At 44.5% G+C, this 27,356-nt stretch overlaps 1 protein-coding gene across 1 annotated transcript in view; it reads left to right on the top strand.

Moving 5' to 3' along the window:
- The window catches only part of DCC (DCC netrin 1 receptor), a gene marked incomplete at both ends in the record, with an annotated part of 357,065 nt that overhangs the window by 321,690 nt on the left and 8,019 nt on the right, over positions 1-27,356 (top strand). Inside the window, 7 exons of the mRNA XM_084304310.1 lie at positions 930-962; positions 8,388-8,453; positions 9,964-10,126; positions 15,502-15,728; positions 18,253-18,369; positions 20,975-21,130; positions 25,971-26,183. Of these exons, the coding sequence (XP_084160436.1) occupies positions 930-962; positions 8,388-8,453; positions 9,964-10,126; positions 15,502-15,728; positions 18,253-18,369; positions 20,975-21,130; positions 25,971-26,183 (975 nt within the window). The remainder of the gene's footprint in view (positions 1-929; positions 963-8,387; positions 8,454-9,963; positions 10,127-15,501; positions 15,729-18,252; positions 18,370-20,974; positions 21,131-25,970; positions 26,184-27,356) is intronic.

The following is a 27,356-nucleotide window of genomic DNA, read 5'->3' as shown; positions in this document are numbered from 1 at the left end:
AGCCCCAAAACCTCAGGGGCTGCCCATGGGCCTGTGGGGCACCATTCCCAGCCCTGCAGTGCCCTCTAACGGGTTTGGGGGTCATTGAAGGAGCTCTTCCCCCTTCCACAGGCCTGGAGAATATGGATGTGGCCGTCTGGGGGACAGGTTGGGTGTAAACTGCTGCTAGTTCAGCACCTTCATCATTCCCTAGCACAAAACCACGATCTAGCAGAGGTTTCAGAGACATTTTTAGCAGCGAGGGGTTCAGCATGCCCTGCAGCTGCAGGTGGTCATGATCAAACTTGCAGCTTCATGCACCAAATGACATTTTTTCCCCCGATTTCCTGCATTTCATCCTCGCATATTCATAAAGCAGAGGACCGGTTAATGCTCGTAGCTCTTCATGTATCCAAGGGAAGCTGAAACAGGAAGGCTTTTAATGTATCTATTGAAATGTGAAGTCTTGTCGAGCACACTTCAGATCACGCTATCTTTTATGGTTATTATGCAAAAACATGTAAATACTTTTAAAGTCTTTTGTAGAAGGCTGAAACAATGATAATATGCGTCAAGCTGAGCGTTCAGCTTGCAGGTGATTTGGCCATAATTATTCAAAGAACCGGAGTTTCTCTTCTCTGCCTTTTTCTCTCTCTCTTTCCCTTCTTGCTTAATTAAACTTCCCAGATCACGGTGGCATATCAAAGAATGAGAGAATGACAAAATACCAGGAATAACTTTTCACCTTTGTGAAAACTTTGTGCAAATATTTGACGTGGAGCACGGTGCGACCTGCGTTTGTCCTCTTTAGTTCTCCAGGGGCTCTTTGAGAAAAGGGAAGGCTAAAAAAACCTCCTTCCCCCCCTGCGCTGCCTGCTTGGGGATGCTTTACTCTGGGGTTTTCGCTTCGCCAGCAGCCCGGCTCTAACGATGTTGTCTCTTTCTTGCAGTTGAGCACCCCGACAAAATGGCCAATGACCAAGGTACGGTGCCCTCAATCTGTCGCCTTCATTCCCGGCATCCCCGCCGCGCCGCCGCCTTTCACCTGGGCTGCACACCTGAGGAGGCAGGCGCCGGCGCGCTAATTAATCTTGTTAATGAAGTTCTGCTCGGCTGAGACTGCTGCTTTGATGGGGAAGATGTAAATTTTCGGGAGAGGAAATTGTTTTGTCTCTTTTCTGAAGGACCAATTAAAATGTCAAGCTGCTTTGTATGAAATAAATTTTTAGTCTCTCTGCTGCACTTCTGAATAATTCACGTTAAATATAATTAAGCTCGGCATAATTCCCCGGCTCTTCCTGCACCCTTTTGTGGGTTATAGATTAAAGTTCAGAAGGCTCACGGTGAGAAATCATAAATCATCTTTACCCTCAAAACAGCAGCTCTCGTTTAATAATCGCAAAGTTTAGTCAACTTTTCAAGGCATTATCATTATGTTTGCCAAATATGAATGTGTCTGATTAGTCACAGCTCCTCTGCTCCTATCCCCTTTTCAGTACTTGGAAAGTGTGTTGCTGGGATATTTTTCATTTTTTACTCTAGACCTGTTTATTCGTAAGTATTTATTTCAATTATACCCAGAAGATCATACATTTCTGTGACATCTGCCCAAGGAAATGGTCACGGGGACTTCGGGAGAACTCAGAGGTGATGCTGGGAGGTGCGTTTGGTTTGAACTCTCACTTTAGGTTTGTGTCAAAGGCAAAGTGAGAGGTCAACCTCAAATCCTAGCTTTACTTACCAGCTGCCATCATACCCCGATTTAATGAATTACATTAATTTGAAACATGGAAATTCCTGGTGGAAACAAGAGCATTATTTAGGGCTTCAAGCTGGAACACCCATGGGAGTTACCCTATTTCTTCATGAGGGTTTCACCATGTACCAGGTACCACCTGCAGTACAAGAAGGCAGCACATCCCTGCAGGCGAGACCCACTCTCAGCCAATTTGGGAAATTTGATGTCTAATTTCAGCACATAATCTTCTCCGTAAAGGCAGAAAGAAGTATCTAAATTATAAAATTAAAAGCTGGTTTTGCTCGGTATGATTTATTGCACCACAGCACACACAAATTGAAAATGTCAGCTTTGAATAGATAAAAACTGCTTTTAAAAGGTAAATGTGTTAGGTTGCAAAGAAGCCTGAAAGTAAATTATCAATATATTTTTCTTGAATTTGCATTTAAAATATATTCAGGCAGGCTCAGAAAACTTAGGAGAGGCTTCAGCACAAAGTGTCACCTGGTAAAGCAGGATTGAAAGAGCATCACTTTTTTATAAAATGGGGGAAAAAGGAAGGCTACATGGAAAATTGAGTTTGTTGTGTTTGTTTTAGTTTTTCCCTCTTTCATCATATCTGTACTGCTGCTTGAGTGCTATTTAATGACCTTGTGGCACAACACATGGAGCATCTCCCATCGCAGCTGGTTGTGATTTCGAGAGGCAAAGCCTCGAAAAAGAGCCTCTGGCAGGCAGCCTCTGAGCTCCCAGCTCTGCCCTCGCTGTCACAGCACCATGGCTTTTTGCAGCTATTGTAGCACAGCCACTCTTATATCCATCTTCCATTATTTTTCTATACTTGCCCCAAATCTTCTGCCCATGAAACTGGTGTCAGTAGAAGCAGTGCCTCGCTCCTGACTTTCTGCTTGCTTCATTCCCTGTAATGCTGCAGAAAAGTCAGAGGTTTTCGGATGCTCAGCGTTCTGCTTGTGGGTAGAAAAATACAGAAAATGTGGCAAAGCATTTTTCTCTTCCACAGAAGTGTGATCTTACCTCCGCCACGGGGATTAACGAAATCAGATTCTCTGCAGAGACACCTGCCTGTCCCTTCGTGTGCTGCGGTGTAATTAATGGGGAGAAGTGAATAAGCATGACAGGTTAACTCTGCATATGGCAAGCGAGCACAAATTCCTCGAGTGACTGCAGAGAAGGAGTTCTGGGCCATTTCCCTTTTGTGCATCCTGCTCCTCTGGGGAAGCTGTGACCCTTGCTAAAGTCTCAAAGCCTGCAGAAGGGTGCAGCCTGCAGAAGCTCCAGTTCATTGCTTTAAACATTTGGGGGGAGCTCTTCCTCTCCCAGCCAGCTGCTCAGAGTCTCAGCCTGCATCGTGCTTAAAATACAACCGTGATTTGTTATTCACTTGAAAATAATAAATTACATGGTGTCACGGTGGTTAGATAAAGTAATGTTAAGACCTGTTTCTGCATTTTTTAAAGATCATTTCGAGATACAAAATGATACACAGCCTTCAGCGTGTAGGGTGGTTACTAAATGCATGCTGGATAGCTCATGGTTGATTACAATAGCAAAATAGCTGTTATCGTGCTTCTTATAGATACTGCACTTATAGATACCTATAGGTATGAAAGCTACAATGGCTTTCTATAATTGGGAAAGCAGTAGGATTAGTGGGGAGCAAAATTAAGGTGATAGAAATTGTGCCCTGGGTGCTCAACCCCATCTACCTCCAGTCACCCTGCCCTCTCCCTGCAGCAAAACCGCCTCCTGGCCATTTAAGTGACAAAAATTAAACCTTCTTGCTGGGTTTAGCAGATGCAAGCATGCACAAGATGAGTAAAACATGGACAATCCCTCTTGGTGTTACCTGTACATAAATACTGCCTTTTGTCTGGGTAGGTGAAATAAACTTCATTGCAGTTCTTTAGGGCTGCAGTATAGAAGAAGGAATTCTCAGCCTTTTGTGGTTTGTTTCCTAGGCTTGTTGATATCTAAATTCAGCTTCCACTTTTAAATGACCTCCGTGATGAATTCTTTTAAGAGAAAGTCCGAGGCCTTCACTCGATCTGCAGGCAACTCTATTAAAGACGAGTCACCGGGGCCAGGTCTCACTGTAACTGTACTGCGAGCAGCGAGATAAACAAAGTCAAATTTCCTAAAAGCTCGTTTGCCTCAGAAATAATCAAAGCTAATTCTTTAATCATCCAGGGTCTGAAGCGACACTCACTGAAGTCAGCGATAGCCTTTTAAATTACTCCGTGCTTTGGACAAGGCCCTTGGGGGCCGTCTCTGCCACAAATGCAATTCGTATTGAGTGACACGAATTAACTCTGGTAGGTCATCCATCTCCGACACCAGCACGTGGCTGTGAAGTTCAGAGAGAAAAAGGCACTTCTGTGGCAGCAGAGCAGAGTTGGAGGCTGTGGGACAAGTGAGGGGTTTGGGGCAAAAACCCCGGGGTTTCAGGACATGAGGCAGTGCAGCCTTGAGGGGCTTGCATGAGGTAAAGGAGATGGGGCAGAGAGCACAATCTGGGGAGAACTTCAACAGTTTTTGGCTATCGTAAAGGCAGCAGAAGTGATAATATGAAAGTAAGCATAAAATTACAGTTTCAGATTCTCAAGAGAGAATTTTTATCACAAATTTTATGTATGTAGGAGAAGGCCAGCTGCTTTCTTAGGAGCTATTGTCAAGTCTTCCTTAAGTCTTACAAACTCTGTTTATGATTTTGATCTGGAATTTAGAGGCAAACTGGGTGAAGAAGAGATTAATTGACTCTGTTTTATCTTGCCCCAGTTTTCATTTGATAAGCCCATATTAAATTTAGTCCCAATTTTGTCAATATAGGACTTGTAAACAGTAATGTGTGGCCATCGGAATTAGATCTGTGAAAGAGCAAAAAGCTGATTTCTGCCTTTGGACTACAGCTGCTTCGTAGCATCCCCTGGAAATTCTAATAAAAGGAAACATACCCAATTTTGAACAAATATTTTTTATTATCTTAGGAAATTTCAGTACATTTTGATTGTTCTATTGTTTTCCAAAAAAGCTGTTTTCCATGAAATGGACCGTTACAAACTATCCAGATGAATTGTGTATGGAATGGAATGTATGTATGGAATATAGACATGAGTTTTTTATATATATGACGTTCCTCTTTATAACCATAAACTGGAGATTTAAGATTGAGCTTCAGCACTTGCCGCCATGGTGAGGCCTACAGGAGGTCTCCAGCTCCCCATGCCCGGAGCAGGGCCTGTGGCCATACCAAGCTCCACAAAAAGTCCACAGAGAAGATCATGACAGTCAGTTGCGTTTCCAAATCCCAAGAAAATCTACAAATCTACAGCTGTGTTTCCAAATCCCAAGGAAAATGGAGGCCTGCATTGTCCTGCTCCCGGCCTGAAGGCCCGTTGCAGGGTTCCCAGGCGGTGCGGGGACTTTGGGGGATTTTGCTTCTCCCGAAGAGGGACTGAAGGCCAGTTGTGTGGTGGCACACCTGCAGTTTTACACCTCGGTGCTCTTCATCTCATGAGTAAACAGCACACTAATTGTTTCAGCTCTCAGAGCAAGGCAGTTTGAAACGCAGTCCAGTCAAGCGTGGAATTTGGCTGTCTGTAGTTCAGTCTCCTCCATGCTGGACTTGGGCAGCCGTGTTGCTCTTCACCTGCTTGAAACCTTCCTGTGCTCGGTGGTGGTGGGCTGGAAACTCTTAATGTGCATTTTTCATGTGTTTTCCTGTGTGAAAACAGCTGCCAGTACATTTATAGCCTGATACCAGCCCCCGAAAAGCCGCGCTGTCTCATGCAGTGACAGCAGAAGGTGTTCAGTTTGCCTCTTTATTTCCTTTGACGGCCTTGGGCTTTTGGCTCTGAAGCTATTTTGCAAACTATGGGAGTAACATCAGTGAAAGGATGAGCTATTCAGATCTTTTTTCAAAGAGCTGCTTCCTAAACAAATAATGCAGCAGTCTGCAATGCTCTTTGCTACTAGGAGAAGCAATAAAAAGTATCCCATTTATCAGAAGAACCTCTTCTGAGGAAAGAAAGAAAGAAAAACAAAACCAAAAACTTTCTTAAGGTCAAAAACATGGAAAGCATCTGCAAGGAGGGATCTCAGAAGACATGCTTGAAATTATAAGGAGGGTTATTCCTGCATAATGGTTGCGTTTCCTGCTATGCTGAGACATCGCTGAGACAGCTACCTCAGGAGGCACCTTGAAAAAGCAGAACTAGAAATTCAAGAGGAAATGTGGTATCTGTTCATCTAATCGTGCCTTTCTGCCCAAACCCCAGGGTCCTTCCCAGAAGTCTGCCAGCTTATACACACTGAAAAGCAAACTTAAAAATATTTCTGCCTTCTTCGAGCTTTTCAGCTCTCTCTAGCACAATGTGTTGTCTCCTTCATTACCTGGTGCTGGCTGTGGATGGGAAGACAAGAAGACACAAACCCTCATGCTCTGAGTTGTTTAAATGGTGACGGATGCAGAACTTCAGTGCTCAAAGCTGAATGTCTCGAGGTCTGCCACATAGTGTGGTCAACGGGGGGAGACAGGGGCCTTCAAAAACAGGTTTTCCCAATGCCCCCGCAGCATTGCACATCCCAGGCTGGCCTGATGTCCCTCTTCAGGAATAAATTCTTCAAGGGATACCTGGGGAGGCAGGAAACATTGATTAGTCTCTGCTTTCTCATACGAGAACATTGCTCAGCTTATTTTCTCAGTATTTTTGGACTGTGTAAGGCAAAATGCAAGAGGAAAAAGATTTATGCTATTATCCCAACAGAATTTCTGACCCCTTTCCAGGTGCTGGAGACCTGGGAGGATGAAGATCTGTTGTGGTCACAGACGTTTTGATTTATTTTTTTTTTTGCCTTGACATGATCAAGTCGAAATGGTTATTGAATATAATGGTCATGGAAAAGGCACTTGCTTTTTCAGAAAAAATACTTGAGTCACTGAAACATTTGAAAAGCAGAAGTGAAATGGAGGAGTGAGAGATGAGAAAGAATATGTAGGATCAAATGGATTTAGGTTTTAGTACCTCAGAAAGCATGCTAAAACTCATTTAAAAAAAAAAAAGTAGGAAAAGCAAGTTTGAAAAAAAGCAGTTCTGGAAAAAGCAGCTCATTATTCAAGATTTTACAATGGTTTGTTCCAAAAAACTTGAGTAACATGAAGGAAAAAAGCTCCACTGGAAAATGGTGGAAGTCAAAGAGTTAGTCCATGGTCTGACCAAAAAAAAGAGAGATCTAGACATATCTGTTGATTTATTTTGATCTTATAAGTGTCTTTCTGGTTGGCATGGAGGGTTTACATCCGAATTCAGTGGAGTTTTGGACTTGTCTTCCAGCAGATGGGAAGCCCACTGGTGCCATGGAGAGTGATGGCAACTCTAAGCACAGGGCGTGTTATTCCAAAGCATTTTATTCCAAATAATGTCTTAGTAGCAGAACAAAGCTGAAATAACCTAAATTCAATCTTTAAAGAATTTTGGAAATGTTTCTAGCCCCCAAGCCCTCCTGGATATGCTCAGTGTAGCCTGGTTGAGAGGTTGCTGTGTCTCCATTGCTGGTCCCTTCCCAGGGCAGGGTCTCCAGGCCAGGGTGAGCTCTCCAGGACACCCATCACACCGAGTGCTGCTTTTCCCCAGGAACATAGTCCTTAAATTCAGAAAAAAAAAACAGGAAAACTGAAACGGGCAGCTGTTCACGCAAATATTTATACAATAAAAATGTGATGCATAATGCCTTGAAAAGTGCTCTTCTGCTAATTCAAAAAGTACTGAACTTGGAGTCAGGCGTGCAGGTTAGTGGTTTTTTTTTTTGAAGTTCCCAATATCCAGATTGAATTTTTAAATGTGTTAAGCTCCCTCTAAGATCTGTCAGTGTGGGCCAAGTATTAAAAATAACAATGTTTAGCAGCCTCCCGTTGAGATACCCAGGTTCCTAAGCACAATATAACCCCGGTGTCACAACGTATTCACAGGTAGCAGTGTACTACGGTGACTATGACTGCTGTAGAGTGTCATCGTGGTAAACAGAATTACTATATATCTTACATTTATCTCTATTTTGCCTGCTTTTACAGCTAAACATTTTGCAACCTTGTTTTCTCGGGATCAAGTTGTTGTAGCTGTGCAATTACGCTGATTGAAAAGATGATTACGCTGAAGTCTCTTCTGATGATAATCATCTTACATTTATTTAGGGCCATTCATCACAAAATACTTGCCAAATTGGTAGACAAAGTTATGCACATCAATTCCTTCACAGCCCATAGAAACACGAGTACCTCTGGAGGGGAATTATGGCAGTTGTTTAACAGTGCGCAGCAGCAACAAACAACTGCAGGAAAGTGAGAAAATGTTGGTTTTTTTGGGGCTGAATGTCCCAAGAGATTGGATGGAGATGGTGGTCGTTGGAAGGAGAAGGGACAAAATTAAGGAGGTGAAAAGACGAACACCTGAAATTTTACTACATTAATTTGGAGTGCAACTATTCCCTCAGCAGCCAAACCATTTTTAGAATAATAATCATATTCCTTCTTCTTCTTCTTTTTTTTTTTTTTTTTTTTTTTTTAATCTTAGGAGTTAGAAAATAGGCAATTTTGAGAAGCAGAAACAGTGCAACAGTTGTGGAGTTACATTTCCATCATTTTTTCCATCAACAGGTCGTCACGGCGATGGCTCCTACTGGTCGGTGGACACCAACCTGATTGACAGAAGCAGCCTGAACGGTAAATGCAGGCTCCCTCCGATGACATTTTACATTCTCACATTTCCATTTCATCTTTCTCTGGAAAACAGCATTTCTTTATTAATTAGTTCTGCCCTAAAATAGGAAGAAACAAGGATAAACCCTGTGGATTAAGGCTAATTAACTGGACCTAATCATTGCCAGCTGGGGTGGAGGTGCACAATCAATGACTTTACATTCCTGAGCCCACCTCCAGTACCTAACAAAGCCTTGTCACCTCCCGTTATTGAATGAAACAACAGGCACGGTTCCCTGAAATGCGGTACCAAGTGAGGTTCCAAATACAAAATAATTACAAGGCACATAGCTGATTAACTCAGACTGATTATTTTCCTCGGCCAAGACAAGGAAGGAATGCTAAGTGTCCTTACCTTCTCCTGTCCTAGTTTGCTGTGGGTTTAGCTCCTGCTGTTCCTAATGTATATAAAATACAAAATATTTCATCATAATTACAGGAAAAATGACTTTTGAGATGTAAAGAGAACTTCCAGGACCTGCAGTAAAGGGTAGGGAAAGAAGATTTGTTGTTTTCCTTGATATTCACCGTATTGTTTTATGTGATGTCTTCTTTCAGTGCCTTTTAGTCAGCATGGAAATGAAAAAGAAAGCCAAATCTTTGGGATTTCTGTACTTGGCCATTGTAATGCCAAAAAGATGCCACTTGCAGCTGCTTGTCATATTCGGTTGCCTGAAAAAAAAAAACAGGAGAAAAGGCAAATTAATTCAATAACTTAACTGAAATAACTTAAAGTAACTAAAGAAAGGACATTAGGGCAGAAAACAAATGACGTTAGGGCAGAATATTGCAATTAAATTACATCTATCACTATCTAAAGCTGTTACTTGGAAAGATTTGCCTTTTTTTTCCTGTCTCATTCAGGCAAAGGCAAAATGAACCCCCCCACACACACATTGTTTGGTTTGTACGTGGGAGGCTGCGGGGATGATGCCATCAGACAACTCCCGAGCTACTTTTCTTGTGAAATCCTTGACGTGCAGCGGCACGGCTCTTCTCTTTGCATCCCCTTGCACCGATCCTGGTGAAGATTTAGATTCTTTCAGCTGAAGTGGAGAGGGTTTGGGGGATTTGTGAGTTTGTAGGCTTATAGAGTGCCCATAATACCCCCTTAGCAGACAGAGCAAACGCATCCCTTGCTGTTCTGCGTGGGTGTCCGTAACAGATGACCCTGTCAATAGAGACACAAAAATCCAGAATTATTATAAAAGCATAAAATGGGCTTTTCCCTACGTAACGGGGAAAAATAGAAGCGAGGGAGCTGTGCTTGAGGTCAGTTTGACCGGGACTTGATGCTAGAAGTGGTGGCATCTTCAATCCCAGTCTTGCAGCTGCATTGAAACCAAATGTTTTAAGACGACGTGGTGCCACCCGAAAGGCTTTCCATCTTGTTGTGTTTTACGGGCGGCTCCTAAAGAGGGAGAGGGATAAATCCACCGCTAACCAGCCGCCGTTGTCCTTGTTGTCCTTGCAGAGCCCCCCATCGGGCAGATGCACCCTCCCCACGGCAGCGTCACGCCCCAGAAGAACAGCAACCTCCTCGTCATCATCGTCGTCACCGTCGGCGTCATCACCGTGGTGGTGGTGGTGGTGGTGGCCGTCATCTGCACCAGGCGCTCCTCGGCACAGCAGAGAAAGTACGTTTGCAAATCTCAGGGCAGAAGGAGAAGGGAATTACACCCGTTATGCTTCAAAGGAGATGCAGGCAACGACCTTCGTATAGGAGAGAGGGGGATTTGGGGACCAAAGCGCATTTTGGGGATGGGTCTTTTGTAGTTTTTGGAGGTATGGGCTTGGGAAAGCTGGAGATCACTCAAGAGTGGCGAATATTCCCTGCCCCCAGGTTGCATGGTGAAAGAATAAGCACCCCTGCTGCGGTCAGCCTGGAGAAATCAGCCTGTCAGGCGCATCTCTCTGTTGTTTACATTGCCAAGTATAATTCAGACACAGGAAAGAATCAATCCCATTGATTTAAAGGGAAAAAAAAAAGGGAAAAAAAAGTGTTTGTCTGTGCCTGGCGATGCTATCAGACTTTCTGGCTCCGCAGGTCTGCACCTGCATGGCTGAGGACCACAGAGAGTCCTGCTCACTCAGTAACCTTTGGGAGGATGCTCTCCTCCCCAGACGGGCTGTCGCCAGAAGTCTTCCAGGAAAAAGCAGTAACAATTCTTTCTCGAGATAATTCTTAAATACTTGGGAAAAAAAAAAAAAATAGAAAATTACAGAGAAAAATCTTTAGGATTCTTCTAAAATGCTAAAAAAGGGCAGCAGCGTAAAGCACAACAGTGTCTTTTTTTAGGTTTCCTGAGAAATTGGAGGTGGGGTGAGTGGCTTCAAAACAGAGCTGGGTTTGATACAGTGAATTTATTGAAAAATACTCAGCAAAAAGTTTCATTATTCTACTCTCGTGAAATGCTGGCAAAGAGAAAGTGAAGTTTAAACATAGTTTAGCCACAAGAATGGTGTGTTGTTGTGTTTTTTCTCAAGAGCAAGACCAAATTTATGACATTGATTTGCGTGGATGCTTAAAGAAGGGTGATGCTATGAAAGGAGGGGGGGACAGGAGGGCTCCCACATATGCCAAAATTAGCCTCAAGCTTGTTGAGCACAGGCAGACAGGCAGACGGCAGCTGGAGGTGTTTGACAGTCACTGGGCAAAGTGTTTTCTGTGAAGATGGATACTTGAGCATCGACTTTTTAACTAAGAAAGCTCTCATGGAGGCAGAAAAATAAGGGCCCTTGCTTCTAGGAGGGCTCGGGTAGCTGAATGCTGAGCTGATTTTACAATTGGCTTCTGTTGTGAATTTTAACACCTGGAAATCAGGCCATCATTCGAAGGCAATGGAAATGCGTCCGTTGAGTGGTGTTCGCCGAATCCAGGCCAAAGCTCTCCTGGGTTTCTTAAAAGGAGGAGAGAATTGGCAAGAGGGACAAACAAATAGAGAGGTTCATCTGTCCAGCGTCAAAACTTACATGCCCAGGTCTGAATTAATCAGCCTCGACCTCCTTGGTAGCTCCATGGGAGGAACGGGAGTGTTCAGAGATTTATCTTCTCCAAAGATATCAGAAGACTTTCCATTTGAAGGCATTTATTCCTCTCTTTTTAATTAAAAAATATGAAGGTGGCAAACTTGCATTTGCTGTGTAACTTCTGAGCATCTCCAGGGGTGGATCTGCCCCAAGTGACCCTACGCCAGCCATTCCTGACCCGAAAATGAGGAAAAAGGAGTGCAATAAACGTGAAACGACGGATCCGAACTTTGGAGCAGCAGGAAGAAAAAAAAAAAAAAAAAAAAAAAAAAAAAACTGAGCTTCTTCAGAACAGAGTTTGTTGGCGTGAATTTGTTTCTGACCTGCCTGGAGAGCCGCATCCTGTGACACCCAGAGTTTGGGCAGCAGCTTTTCTTGGCAGCTGGTTCTTATTATAAAATCACCGCTGAACAAAAGGAGTGCCGTGAGGGGAAAGGCCAAGTCCTGTTGGATAATGCAGTGCTTCCCCAGAGCGAAAACTTGCAGGTGATGGAATAATCTCCCGTAAGCCTTCGGTGGAAGAAAGTCGTATTTCTGCAGTTAATTAAAATTTGGCTGAACAAAGCACAATAAAGCATATTATAGAGAACAACTTGCGAACTGCCCTAGGTGGCTTAGCGTGTATTTTCTGTCTCTGGCACCGAGGGAAGAATGAAATATGCACAAACCCTGCGGCAATTTGACACGGGGAAAAAAAAACACGGGAGGAAAAACCGGGTAAAGATCCAGGTGCAATAATTTAGTCGTGAGTAAGGGCTCCTGCAGTAACTGAGATTCATCCCTTCACCGTAATTACATCCTCCCCAGCACGTGTGTCTGCTGATGTGGTTATTTGGAGGGTAGGCAATGGGGTCACCCATCAGGCTGTCCCCAAATCCCCTCCTGGCCTGGGCAGGGCAGGTCAAGGCTCGTGAATCCTGGTTGAATCTTAAAGGATGAAATCGCTTTATGCAATATGCTCTCAAACTGCAGTACCTGCTTCTCCCAGGAACATTTTCAAGGCTTTATGAGATGGGAAACTTGTCAAACACGTCACAACAATTAGCCCACGGACTGGTGCCATTAGGGTACGGCGTAGGAGAAAAGATGAGGGTGGACATCTTGTCTGAGCCTGGGCTGCAGGTTGTGGAGATTTAAACAATTAAACGTGAAATGCAGTCTTGAACAAGTGCCCAGCCAATTAGTATGGTGGGCAGGGAGCAACATAAAAAGAGATGACAAAAAACAAGCTAAGACTGCTTTGAGTCCCGTAGAATTATGCGTACAGGGTTGGGAGGATATTAAACAAAGTGTCACCACCCTGAAGTTAAATGGGATTGAGCTGGCAGCCCCTGTAGAGCCTCGGTTTGTTCCCCTGGGATGTGGGTCCTGCTCGCAGCAGTGGCACGGGGTGGGATTTTAATGGGGACAGAGGGTGATGGAGCCAGGTGATGGGAGAGACTGGTCTGAGGTTTTCAGGCTGCCTGGCAGGAAATAAAGAGGCCAAAAGGAAATGATGTTCCACTCGAAGCAGCGAAAGAACAGTTTTGTATTCCCGATTTGTTGATGCATTGTTTTTCTTTTCTTTCTTTTTTTAATAGGATTTTTACACCGGTTGACTTTCCTTTAATACAGCCCGAAAGGTAAAAGGCAGCCTTAGACTTAGAGCAGTTACAGCGCTAGCAGGGCAAACGAGGTGAATTGGAAAAGGCCTTGCTGGGCGTCCTTTAGATGCATTTGTCTCTAGCTGCAGGGGGATGGAAACCCTGCCTACCACACGGCTCAGCACCCGGTCCTATAATTGGCCCGAATCAGACACTAAAAGCTGTTCGCCTGCAGGGGTCCAAACATCACATCCCATCCGAAGGGCTGATGCTAATGAGTTAGCGGCCGTGCTGCTGCTGCTGCTGGCTGACCTCATCGGTTAAGCTTGGGTTTGGTTTGAGAACGGTTAATTTCAGCTTATTTCTGGATTTAATTTTTTCGGTTTATTTCTAAATAACAGTTTATTCCCGAGATATTCCCATAGGGAAGGTCCTAAACTGTTAAAAAATTAAACTAAACGGAGTTGTTGTAAACCTAACTTCTTTCTCTGACATTAATTACAAAATGAAGAGCAATCTCACTCGGTATTACTGGCAAATCATCTTTTTTAATGTGTGTATTGTCACTTTTTAGCTGTGTGAGTGTGCTGTACGACTACTGGAGCCTATGGAAACAGACAACTAGAAAGAGTTTTCCCTGCAGCGAGTTGATTTCTTTTGAAAGCAGAGCTTAAGTCCTGCTACCATCATTCAAAATTACACGAGCACGGTCTATATTTTAAGGGCAGAACCGATCTCTATTTTTACATCTATCCTTAGGAGAGAAATACGTATCGTGGCATGCGAGCTGGGTGCGTTTCGCGTTGCGAAATAATTGAACAGCAAGAGAAAGACGGCCACCTGAGATCACGTTTCCGCTTCCAGACTCCTTGAAAATGGGTAACGGGCTAAATTTGAAGCCCGCTGTAAACCTTCAACTTCCAAAGCGCCGGTTTCTGGTGGTTTTCAGCCAAGGTTTGAAGGCGATGTGGATGCTTCCATCACTGCAAGGTTTCTGCCTCCCCCTGGGATCGGGGGGTAGACGCGTTTTCAGAGGAACCTCAACTTTCACGTTGCACAAACAAAACCTTCCCGGGGATGATTTATTTTCATTTGTTATTGATGACCTTTTCATCTGCCTTCCTGGCTCCGCTTCAATTTGCTGCTCGTGGGCTGTCAGAGCATCAATAATTTGCCAGGAAAGAAAAAAAAAAACACAACAAACAATGCAAGCCGAGCTAGATCACTGCATATATTTTTAAATGATATCATTGCCGTAGCAGTTTTGTAGCTATGCTTGGAATGACACATTCATTATAACCCCCCCTATTTACTGTTGTGCACCAAAATTAGTTTGGGGCTGAATTTTCCCTTGTCTAGCTCCAGCCTGGAGAAATGAATTATGTTCAATTGGAAGTGACAAAGAAATGGCTGTATCCCGAAGTGAAGAAAGCAGTTCTGTATATAGAAACAAAATTAAGGGCTTTTTTTCTTTTTTTTTTTTTTTTCGAATGACATTGAAAGAACAAGTTTACTTTTTAATTTCGAGCTGGACGTACATTAAGCTTTGAGTGAAGACCGTCGTAATTATTCTTGCAGGTGTTAATCAGGATGCCACCGGGATCTGTCCAAGCGGGTATTAACGAGCTGTCCTTCTCCCCCGGGGGGACAAAGTGCAACGTTCCCTCCTCGTTCGGCCCGACGCTGTCATTTTCAATAATTACCTTTTGGCAATTAGAAAATAGCAGGCCGAGCACGAAAAGCTAATTACGGCTGGAGACCGGGAGTCTGATTTCGTGGGGCTGTAAACAAAAAGCGCCTTGCTCCCAAGGACCCGAGCGAGGTCTGCTCCTCGGGGCGGCTGTTGAGGACTGAGATTTTTCTGCTGAAGCCAAAACATCGTCGCCAGGGGCTCCTGGTGATGGGGCAGGACTGCCCTTGGCCTCATTTACATCGCAGGACGTGTTCGGCCCTCGTCTTGAAGGCAAAACCCTTTTTGTTTTTTAATGCAGGTAGTTGTGCCGCCTACCTTTTGCTTTCCAGATCAGGCTGAGACAGTCAAGCAAAGGATAGGAATTGATTCGTAAAGTCAAAAAGCTCCTCGAGCTTTTGTTCTGGTGGAATAATAGCTAGGGAGCCCAGGTCCTTCCCATGGAGAAAATTCCACTTTTTCCCTCTTTTTCACCCTCTTTCACCCCTCTGTTGAACACGTGCTGCCCGTGAGCCCTTGGTGCCTCGTGCAGGGCACGTGGCAAGTGGCCCTGTGGGGACTTCCATGTCACCTACACCTTTGAAGGTCACATCTAGAGGGCTTCTCTAGGAGATGCCCACGAGCAGAGGTCACTCCGGACCTATCCTTGTGGCCTCACAAAGAGGAAACACGTCCTTAACGTGACCCTTTTCATTTTCCTTTGCTGCAGGAAACGTGCGACCCACAGCGCCAGCAAAAGGAAGGGCAGCCAGAAGGACCTGAGGCCCCCGGATCTGTGGATCCACCACGAGGAGATGGAAATGAAGAACATGGAGAAGCCGACGGGCTCCGACCCCCCGGGGAGGGACTCGCCCATGCAGAGCTGCCAGGACATCACCCCCGTCAGCCACAGCCAGTCCGAAACGCAGCTGGGCACCAAGAGCACCCCACAGCCCGGTGAGGAGCACCCACACGAATACACTGATTTTCACTCGCTTTCTAGATTTGGGGCATTTACATTCCACATATTCCCATTTTTTTCTCCCTTTCTGGCGCTATAAATCATTTCACTGTTGCTTTAGTAGCTGAGGATGCTTTTGTAAGAAATCAGACAATGAGAAACCTGAGAGAGGCTGTGAAAAATTCTTTTCACGGCTGATGTTTGCGGAAAACCTGTCTTTTTTATATATTTCTACACATTTTCTTTTTTTTTTTAAATCCCGAAACTCAACTGGAAGCCAGCTGTAGTTCAGTTCGCATTCCAGGAAACACAGAGGGGGGAAAAAGTGAAGGAGAAAAAGAAATGAAAACTGAAGCAGAGGGAGAACACGATCACGGAGAAGGTCAGCAACAGCCCCAGGAGGAGAGCTTGGGGCAGCAAGGCTGAGAAAGCTTCCAGATGTGAGGAAGGACATTCTCGAAGAAATAAGCGGTTTCGGTGAAGTTTCCCCCTCCTGTTTTTTAACCTCAGCGCACACCCCACATCACAGATTTGGCTTCAGCTAATAACATTTCTTCCGCCGTAATAAATAGGAAGTCTGGGGAGAGGCAGGTGGTGCGTACAGGCAGGGGCGGAGGGCAAAGCACGGCAAGTTGGAAAACATCAACATATTTCTCTTGAGTTCATCGTGAACACATCGCTCGTGGGCGACGGAGAGCAATAATGCCACGGTATCTGTTGGGGCTGTAAATAATGAAGGTGACTTTTTCAGCTGCTTCTGATGTTTTTCTCTTTTTTCCATTCTTGAAAGGAAGGAAAAGTTTAAAAAAAAAAAAAAAAAGAGTTTTCATGTTGCTTAATGGATCTAATTATTTTTTTTTTTTTTTTTTTGACATTCTGCTCGGGGCTGATAGCTTTCTGTTTATCAAGATAATTGGGACGATGATTCGTATTATTTTTAATGTAGAGGGCCTTGTTATGTCAGATGCTGTAAAAACATAACCAGAAGTTTCTCTCTGCCCAGCCAGACACTGGTGTTGATCGGGAGACCTGATCCAAGGCCCAGAAAGATCAATTTGAGAGCGCCGTTGACTTAAAATCGAGTGGTAGGAAGTCAGCACGGCGTATGAGCAAGTTAATGACAAAGGCCAGGCGAGATATTTTACGTGTGAACACCTTGGCCCATAAATAAACGTTTTTGTGTCGCTTCCCAAAGTGTACCACACAGCTCAGCAATGCAGTCCCTGGCTTTTCACTAGCAATTAGGTCCCCTAATGGCCATGGAGAGCAGATTCAGCATTGCAGGCCTGAAATTTAGAGAAAAGTCATCAGGGAAAAAAAAAAAAATAATAATAATAATCTTTTTGTGCAGATCTTTTTTGTGTTTGTTTGTTTCTTTTTAGACGGGATGTGTTTTTACTTGGGAACATCAGCAGCAAGTAGTCGGAGCGGGTATTAAGCTTCCCGGCGTGACAGTAATAAATGGATTTCGCCCATGGTTTATTAAAATTGCAGAAGTGGAATCAGAGAATCACAGAACATTAAGTAACATTAATATGAGGCTCATGTGAGACAAGGTAGGAAGGGAGAAATGCAGCTTTTATTTCGCTGCAAATTACTCCTCTGAACATCCAGCTCCCAGCGCATTTTCCTCCTGACAAGTATATTCTCGAGAATCGTTGGGCGCCTCGAGTAGCCCGTATTAATGGGACTAAATTAGAGCATCCATATTTCAACGCGTAAACAGAGTGTCTGAGTGACACGGGCACGCTGAGCCGCCTCTGAATTAGATGAGACGTAGGCAGAGGTGCCCCACAAGGCAGCGTGTCTCAGCTCGCTGAGCGAGATAGATGCGCTGGCTGCTCCTGGATCACAGGCACAATATTCACCTCGTTTGCCCTGACAGCTCCGTGTCATCATCGCCTGGACTCCAGCAACCATGGCAAGGAAAAACTCTGCCTGGATCTTGCTGTGGGAGGAGAAATCGAGAGGCTGGAAGAGCCACCACACGTCCCAGGGTCTGGAGTATGGGCGATCAGCACGTGGGGCTCGGTGGCACGTCACAGCAGACGTCGTTTTCATCCTTTAGATGTGTTCCAAGGACCAATTCGTGGCCTCCTGGATTTGTACATCCCTGATTTATCGTATCCTACTTCTCTATTTCAGATCTTGAGACTTGAATTTGAAGCTAAGTTTGTAACAGGGAAGTTGCAAGAAAAATGCCGCCTTTTTTTTTTTTTTATGAAGCGATCATCATTTCCAAAACAAAAGAAAATTAAATCATGGAGGGGCTGGGAAAGGAGAAACGATATCTTAATTCTTTGACAGCAAACTGCAACCAACAATTTTACTCAGAAAAAGGCAGCCCAAATACTCCGCGTGGCTCTTCGCAGGTGGCGATATTTTAACGATTGGCTGAAATAAAAGAATCCTAAAAAAAAAAAACCATCCAGTGATCTCACTGCTGGGAAGGAGGTGAAGACATTCGTTTGTCAGATTTTCAACTAAGCTTTTGTGCGTGTTTTTTTTTTTTTTCCCCAGCTGCTGAGACAGAAGATGTTGGCAGCAGCATGTCCACCTTAGAGCGCTCACTCGCCGCCCGCAGAGCCACCCGTGCCAAGCTCATGATCCCGATGGATTCCCAACCCACCAACCCTCGTGAGTACCAGCACCTTCCCCTCACCCCTTTCCGCATATTTGGGCCCTGCTCACCCATCCGAACATCTCCTGCGAGCTGCTGGCTGTGATCTAGCTACACCTCGCAAGTAAAATGGCAGTAACCACGTTTCCTCCATCTCCAAAAATAAAAATCCTGGCAAAACTCTGGAGGAAAGTCAGAAATCAGGCATCTGCTCGACTCAGCGCTGGCTAAGCCTGAAGAATCCTTGTTTCTATTTTTACCAGGTGGCTAGCGGTGGATAAATCCCTCTGCCTGCCTTGAAAAGAAATAGGAGCAAGAGTTCAAGCTGGCAGAGCAGAAGGCTTTGCAATGCACTGATGCAAAGTGTGATATTATTATCCATACTTTGAAGCAGCTGGACATTAGCACAGTTGCTCTGATATTTCCTTTTGTCTCTCGGAGCTGGCCACAACACCATATGCTTTTTCTCACTCTCTTATAAAGCAGAATTTTTAAGAGGCATTAACTTCTGGTGACCGCAGCATTGAATGAACATCAGAGATCAAATTAATTTTTTTTTTCAAAGCAACAAAGTACATGAGAGAGGCAGGAAGGCTGGAGAGCACTAAAAAGCTTGTCCAAGCAGAACTTATTAAAATTTCCAAAGTGAAGTTTTTGTTTTACTTCTCTGGTGGCAGGTATCTCTCAGGTTTTAGCTAGAATTTCTACCTTTGACCTCATAAAATACATCCAAATAAAAATATCTGGAAATTGGCGTACCTGGGTTAATAACTGGAGCTGGGAAAAATAAACACGTGTTGCCAGAAATCCATTTAATCACAAAATCTCTTTGTAGCTCCGATGGTTATATGTAAATGCCTAGCTGCAGGTGCTCAGGAAGAGCCCATCACAAATTATATGTTAAAAAAAAAAATAAAAAACACAACAAGGAACACAATGAAGGAGAGGAGAGGGAATAACTTACAATGGCTTTGCTCAGTAAATTATTCAGGGGGAACTGGTAGCAGTTCCTTCAATTTGTGTTCCTTATGGGTGTGATTCGGGTCATGCTGCTAAACCTGGGCCTTGCAGGGATAAATCCTAGGGGTCTGGGGAGAGATTGAATTCACTTCTTCACGTCTTGGGCATGACACATTGCCAAATGGCAGCCTCTTTGGGGGGTGGAAGAAGGACTGCTGGGCTGGGGGAGAGAGCTCAGACCCCCCTGGGAAATATTCCCATCTTGTAACCAGCCTAATTCCACAATTAGGCAATTTTCCCTTTTTTTTTTTTCTTCAGTGGGATTCCTCCTAACTTGACCTGGCGAGAAGGAGGGCAGCAGTCCAGGAATATGGGTGGATTTAGAGCAGTGCAAACAAAATCAGAACCACATCAGTCCTAATTACGATGGTCACAGTTAACCAAAAGTCAGGTCAACACCCTCCTACAGCATTCAGATAAAAGTCCTCTTAAATACATTTCCTTATTTTTTTTCACTCAAATGATGTTTTCTGAGGAACGTCAACGACAACGTCAGTCGAATCGGCGGCGACAAAATATTATGATTGTTTGCAAATAATTAAACGCCGCTTTCTGAAAGCCTTACTTGTGCATTTGCGCAGGCTGAGTTGTGCTGAATGTGTCTCCTTCCCCAGAAAACGAAACCGAGGCTTTGTCAGATTAGATGCTTTAATTAATTTCTCGCCGTTTGCCTGCCACTGAAAGAAATTGTCAGCAGCGAGCGATGAAGAAGATTGAGGAAGCGACGGTAAAAAATGGATCCTGTAAAACCTTAAATACCAAATCTGGAAGTATTCACCTGGTTTTGATAATCACTATTTACAGTCTTTGAAAACAAATATCCTCCACAATGGGCCTTTGCTTACCGACGTGGAAGGAGCCTAAAGCAGATAAATCTGATGAGGCTTTGGTGTGATACCTTTGATGGGTGTAAAGCTGCTGAAATGCAGGCACAAACACCAAAGCTGACATGTGGAGAGGAAGAACATCAGGGGCGAGGAGCTCTCCAGGCTTCCCACCATCAGTCCTGCCCTGTTTAATGTTTAATTAAGCCCTGGCCAGCGCCACATCGCTCTGCCGTGTTTTGGGGAGAGGATTCTCTTTCCCTCCCTCCCTAAAACCAGAAAAAAAAACCCACAGCGATTCTTTTTTTTTTTTCCAAGGAAACATGAAAATGACGACTCCGTTGCTTTGGCAGCTTCTGGAGAGCTTGAGTGCAATTCTGAATTTCCTACTTTGTCATTTCTGCAAGCTCGTCTTGGGTGCTGTGTCTTTACATGACACAGTACACGGTAAATGTAAATGGTGTTGAGGGAGCTCCTTGATTTGGTCAGGGAAATTCTGTTTCTTATGCCTTAGTACGATCAATATTGAGTGTAACTCCAATTGCTGACAGGCTACGGCGGGACAGATTTGTTGTCAGATCAGCTCAAAATCGCACGGATTTATTGAAAATATTTGCTGTTACCTTTCCCCCAGGTTCTTTGCAATGGAGTGCAGCAAGGAATAGTAAATAGTAATCCTCTGTTATTTTAAAAAGGAGAGTCCTGGATGGAGCAAGAAGGAATTGCAATGCTGTTCTGAAAGCACTCATTTCATCTTCTTTCTCTTCTTCCCTTTCAGCTGTGGTCAGTGCCATCCCTGTGCCCACCCTGGAAAGCGCCCAGTACCCCGGGATCCTGCCGTCCCCCACCTGCGGATACCCACACCCCCAGTTCACCCTGCGGCCGGTGCCTTTCCCCACCCTGGCTGTGGACAGGACCTTTGGAGCAGGAAGAAGTGAGTTCATTTTGCTTTGTTATCACACTGCTCAGACATAGTTTCCTCTCTGGGTAGGATGGGGGAGGTCTAGGCAATGCAAATCCCACTGCTTCCCTTTTTAGGTTCATCATGGGAGCTGGGATAAGCCCGGTCTGGTGGCAGCAGTTGGCTGTTGTGACTTAAAATCTGTGCTGAACTCCAACTCCCCTTAAAATGAAACATCATTGCATCTCTGATCCGACCCTGTCCTCTCTTGCAGGCCTGTTTCACTCTATTTTAATTGCCTTTGCTTTATTCATAACGATATTCCCAGGCAAACTGAGGCTTCAAGAGCTCTTCTCCATCCCAGGGCAGTTCCAGTAGCACCGTGCATTAAAATCATCCCCAGCAGCACTTACACGACCTCTCCACACAGTGTCTTCCCAGGCTTAGCTGCCCTCGCTGCCAGAAACGTTTTCATAATGTCTAACATCCTAAAACGTAAGGCAGCTGGTTCTTGTTTGGATCGTAGCTGGCACAGGGGGAAAAAAAAATAATTTTCTTCCTTTTGCAGCTACCTTTTATGCATTTGAATGCTGTTATCTCTCCTGACATCACTCGTTTCTTCCCTAGACTGAGCTGTATATTCAGATTTGCTCCTGTTTGTTCATATCCTGCCCTCGTGCAGGAATAGATTTGGGGCTTGGGTGTTCCCACATCCCCTTAGCGTGGTCTGGGGACCCAGCCTCACCTCCACGAGCTCCTCGCAAGCCTCTCCCGCAGGCGGCAGCCAGCTGGTCTTTGTTCCAACCTCGGCGGCGTGCTCCGGCATACTAATTACAGCTGGAGGGCTCCTGTTCCCTTCTAATTCTCCCTCACCTCGACTGCATACCAAGCCCGAATTATTGACAGATTAATGTCAATCTGCTACACGTCTTCTTTCGCATCGCAGAGAGTCCGCGCTGCCCGTCCGCGGGGGATTCATTTTGAAAGGACTGATTTCCCCTTCTGGTTGCCTGTTGCTTTCAGTCGGTTCAGACAGGTCCTCGGGGAACCGATGATTGAAATCGTAGGATTGTAGGTAAAAAGTGGGTTCAGGTGTCCTGCTCATCACCCCAACATCATTTGCTCTCTCTTCAATGGGCTTGCTGAGATCCCTTCAAAGCTGGTTGGCAATTTCCTCTGGAGGGCCTCACTGCTATAATCAGGTCTTGATTTGCTGCTTAAATCAGCACCAAATCCTCCAGAAATGCAGCGCACAGAAACAAAGGAGATTCAGTTCCTTGCATGATATACATTAGACGTTGAAAAAAAAAAAAAAAACTACCTGTTGCTTGCCTAATCATGGAGATAGAAGAAAAAAAAGGAAAAAAAATAAATGATTTTTTGGGTCTGTTTCTGAAATGACTTGGAGAAAAATGCTGGAAGTGTGATACACAGCCTGAAAAAGAGCTAGGGAAATCTTACATGTCACAGGGTAAGAAAATGCTGCCTGGGACGTGGCTGCTCGGGGATCAGCTGAGCACCCACTGTTTTTGCACAGCCCCAAAGCCACAGCTTCTGCCTGAGCCAGCCAGGAGCTTCACACGTCTAAATGAGGATTTTTCAAACCAGAAATGGCCGAAATCCTGCCTGTTCTGCCTGGACACGCATAGGTTTGCCCAAGTCTTTGAGGTGCAGCGTGCCTGGGAGTTGACCAAAAGGTTGCTAATGCACAAAAGTTCAGGCAATTTCCCATTAAATAATTCAAAACTGCTGGACACACATCGCCTTGTTTGTCTAATGGCTGGTTTCAGCTGATGGAGGTCTGGGTAATCAGGCCTGCGTGGCATTTTGAACATTATCAAAGCCCATTAAATGTAAAATGACAATCTGTTATAGCTGTTGCAGTCGTCCTGCTAGCAAAGGCCATTGACTTCCAGAGCTTTCCGATCACAGTGAGTGCCCCCAAATGAAATATTCGCTTCCCTCGCTATGCCTTACACCACGGCACAGCCATGAAGCAGAGGCACAGATGAGGACGCAGAAATCATGTTTGTTTTCCAGTGACACTATATTCCGGTTGTTTTAATATGATCGAGCAGGGTTTTGGGGGAGAAAATAGCAGTGAAAGAGACTTTTCCATGTATTTTCAGAGACCTTTTCATATATTTTTCATATATTTTACCCCTCAGTGAAAAACTCACTCGATGGTTGACCAATTGCATCTGTGTCAGAAGAAAAAAAAAAAAAAAACAAACACAAAACACACAAAACCCTCTGCAATAATTCCCTGCCTGTGGTCCTCCATGGCCAAGCACCCTATTGATCAAGACGTAGCACTTGCTGAATAAATCATGTGCAAGGCCATTAGCAGGGGTGTTGCTTTGCATCCTGCCATGCTTGAACACCCTTTTTTGGAAGGCTTTTTTCTGGTTTCGAAGGCTTCATCTCGTTGACCTGAAGATGCAAGTGCCGCAACTTATCTTCGGGATAAATTTTCTGCCGGAGAGGGGAGTAAATAAAACGAAAAGGAGAGTCAGGCCCCAGCCAGAGCCAGCCTTGAGTAATAGCTGACTTGCCTGCTTGATGACAGCTGATGACACTGCCAGCCATAACATGCAATTGCTAAATATAACATAAAAAATGGCTGAGCCATAATAAAGTGACTGTTGTCTGTTCAGCAATCCTTCCCGTGGCTTGTCTTCTCCTCCAGACTCCTCCAGAATTCTCTGCTTGCAATTTAAATAAATTTAAAAATAAAAAGTCTTCTCGAGCATGAAACACCTTCATTAGACCTCTTACCTTCAGTATAGCCTCTAATTTTAATAGAGTCGTCTCACCTTGGTCGTCAGTAATAGCTAGAGAACAGCACGAAATTTTTGTGTCGCAGGTTATGTAGGTCTCCAGATTTTACAGCTAAATCTGTAGGATAAAATATACCCATCCAGTAAGCGGGATGTATACCGGGATAAATACCCAGGGAGGATTTTTGGTGGTGAGTAGCAGTAAGGATCTATTTTCCCTCGTCTCTTCAAGCAGGACGAGAGCTTCCCCAAAGATCTGTTCTTAAAGGCTGAGGTGAAAAGTGCTGGGCTCCACGGGGTAGCTCAGGCTTTGACAAACATCTGGAAGGACATTTTGAGGCTACGAACAACGACAAAAGGCTTTGTTTTCACTTCAGGCAAAGGATTTGCTCCAGAAAGTGTTGTGAGCTGGGGTGGATACCTCCGTGAGTCTCACTTGCATCTTCCTTGAGTGGGAGAAGGGAGAGAAGAGCATCACGGCCATGGTAGCCTCAGCACCAGGACGTTTTGACGTCTTCTTGAATGTGTGGGCAGTGAGCAAGGGTGGAACGGGTTAAACCGACGTTCCTGCCCTGCCCTGCTGCAAGTTATCCTTAAATCTCTGGCTGCTTTATGGGGAATGTTTGCCCTCCGAGAAGAAAACAGCGAGAGGTCTGCCGGGCAAGGAAGGAAAGCGAAGCAGAGCTAGGTAATGGCTTCATTATGCAAAAAGCCTTGAAGGTGGAAAGAAGGAAAATGAACCACCGTCGGCCAAACTTTCACAAAGTGTAGATGATTTTGACCTTGGTCTGATCCTGCAATCGGTTTGCTTTCTGTGGGGTTCAATATCGCCGGGGCTGTCTGCGCGATTGCCATAGGAACAGGCAGCAGGGCCGTGGAAAAAGAGGAAAAATGCTCATTTTCATTTCTCAAAACTGCTTTGCCACGTAGTAGGTAGTAATTACTTATATACTTTGACATTAATTATTATAAAAATGCCTCGAGATTTGACTTGGCTGTGTAATTGCGTGTTATTTACACAACGAGCTCTGGTTGTTGCAGCAGGCTCTGAAAGAACCCCGATCCTCTGGAGTATTTCGGGTCCCGGTGTAATAACTAATTCGGCTATCTGTGAGTCAAGAAGGTTGTTTTCTTCGCGAAAAGGTTGAGCTTTTCTTAGATTCCTGTTTCCTGACACAAGCTGCAGGATTAAGTGGGGTGCTGTGAGCCATCCAGGTACTGTGGAGACGTCGGACAAAGCCACAACACGTTCAAATTAAACACGGTCCTGCTGTGATCGTGCTCTTCACTAAACAATTTGCTCCCTTCCCGTTCTGCTTGTAAATAATGGCAGGGCTTGCAGATGCTCTTGCCAAGAGGAAACATTTTTTTTCAATCCTTCTCCTTGGGGCACAAGAAGGAGAGTGGGGTAAGAGCTTGGGAAGGGTCCGAAAAAGAGAAAATGAGAAAAGTTGAGGCTGAAAGCCTCTTTTCAGACACTCCGCAGAAAATCGGGAGGCTGGGCTTGATATTAGAAGGTCGACGTGGCACATTGAAACCTCTGAAGAATTGATTTTGAATCTAGGCTGATAAAACAGCAACCTGGGGCTTTGGCACACTAAACATTACAGCTGTCTCAAGGAAAAACAACGTTGGTTATGTGGAAATTAATTAAGTCCTTTCTTTGAGTCTATCTTCCCTCCACTATGACTGGAGCTGCACTGTCATGCTGAACGTAATGAGTCTCCACAGTCATAGCTTGTTTCCATCTCCACATGATAGATTTACGTTTTTATTGGTTTTTAATACTTAAAAGCGCATGGAGGGGAAAGAGAGAAGGAGATGAAAACACCACGCTTGTTGTTGGTTGTTGTTTTTTTTTTAAGGAAGATATATTTTGCTTTAAATGGCACCTGGCCGCTCTGAGCAACATCTGGTTTTTTAATTCAGCTGCCAATAACTTGGGATGAAAACGTTTACGCGTTTCTTGCCGCTCGGCGGAGGGCGGAGGGCGACGCCGTACCTTCTGCTGCAAATGACCGTAAAAGTAGGAAACGCTACCTAAAAAATACTTCAATAACTGTTGTTTGTTTGTTTTTTTTTTACTGATGCAGCTGTAAACGAAGGACCAGCCCCGCAGCAACCCTCCTTGCTACCACCGACGCAGCCTGAGCACTCCAGCAACGAGGACGCCCCGAGCAGGACCATCCCCACCGCCTGCGTGCGCCCCACGCACCCGCTCCGCAGCTTCGCCAACCCCTTGCTACCTCCGCCCATGAGTGCAATAGAACCGAAAGTCCCTTACACGCCGCTTCTGTCTCAAACAGGTAAGGGGCTGGGCTCTGCTCCCACTTGCTTTCAATTCAGGACCGAAAAAAAAAAGCAGCACGAAGCTGTCCCGTACCTGGAAGAAATGCTTACAGGATGGAAAATGAATATATACACGTTTTGTATGATAATCATCCAATAACTCATTCTGACGATCTGGAATAAAAATTCAGGACGAGGCAATAGCTCAAAATCAGAGCTAACAAGCAAGTGATAAAAATGAATTAAATGAGATGCCAGATTAATCATTCGGTCTTGTTTCCAGTCTCCTGTTGTGCTACAGTGACTTGAACCAATGCCAACTGCTTGAGTTGTTCCGAGGCTCGCCTTTTTGATAATGAAAGGACTGTTTATGTATGCTGGGAAGGGACTGACTGCAATCCTCTCCAGTGTGCAAACCACTCAAAAATTAAAAAAAAAGAAAAAAAAAAACAAGCATGGAAGGAAGAGAAAGGAAATTATAATTAATAAATAAATAAAAAGCTACTAAAACATTGCCACTTTTGAGTGAAGTTTAGGAAAATAAAAAGGATTTTCAGACTGGCATCTCATTTTAACTGTTTACCCTCCTCCTTTACCTTGGATGATCTCCAGTTTGGCTCAGGCGACCTCTGAGATTTCAGCTTCTCTTTTTTTCCATTCTGACAGTGCTTTCTGAGCGTGGCTTTCTTGCCACACAGCATATGGCAGTTCAGCGTTTGCAACAAGCAAGTTACCCCCCAAAAATCCCTACATTTTTACTGGAAGCACCTGCTATCCATCAGCGAGTAATCCAGTTTCTGACAGCAGGCAGAAGGAGATAAATCCTTACGTGTTGGAGAACTGCTTTTGCCAACTAGAACTGGGAATTATTTTTTATATATAATAGAGTCCATTCATTTTTATGTAGCATTTTCACTACTTGTCTTACCCCAGCAAAGCACAGGTACCTCCAAAGGATCGTGTTGGACTGGGAGTCAACCCGAGTTTACCTTTGAATCCCGGGAGAGGTAAAAAAAAAGGATAAATATGGGGCTTGTTACTAATTTTCACAGAGCCCTGTCATCCTGAAAAAGAAAATTGCCTTGGTTTAGGTCAGTAATCACACGTAAGCAGATGCAGGACTTTGTTATTAGGCAAAATTGAGCGCTGAATGTGGCGATGCTTTGCCAGAAAGCCATGAAAAACAAATA

Source organism: Netta rufina, assembly GCF_964035555.1.
Source record: "Netta rufina genome assembly, chromosome: W".
Classification (NCBI taxonomy): domain Eukaryota; kingdom Metazoa; phylum Chordata; class Aves; order Anseriformes; family Anatidae; genus Netta; species Netta rufina.
This window is presented reverse-complemented; position numbering and strand designations above follow the sequence as displayed.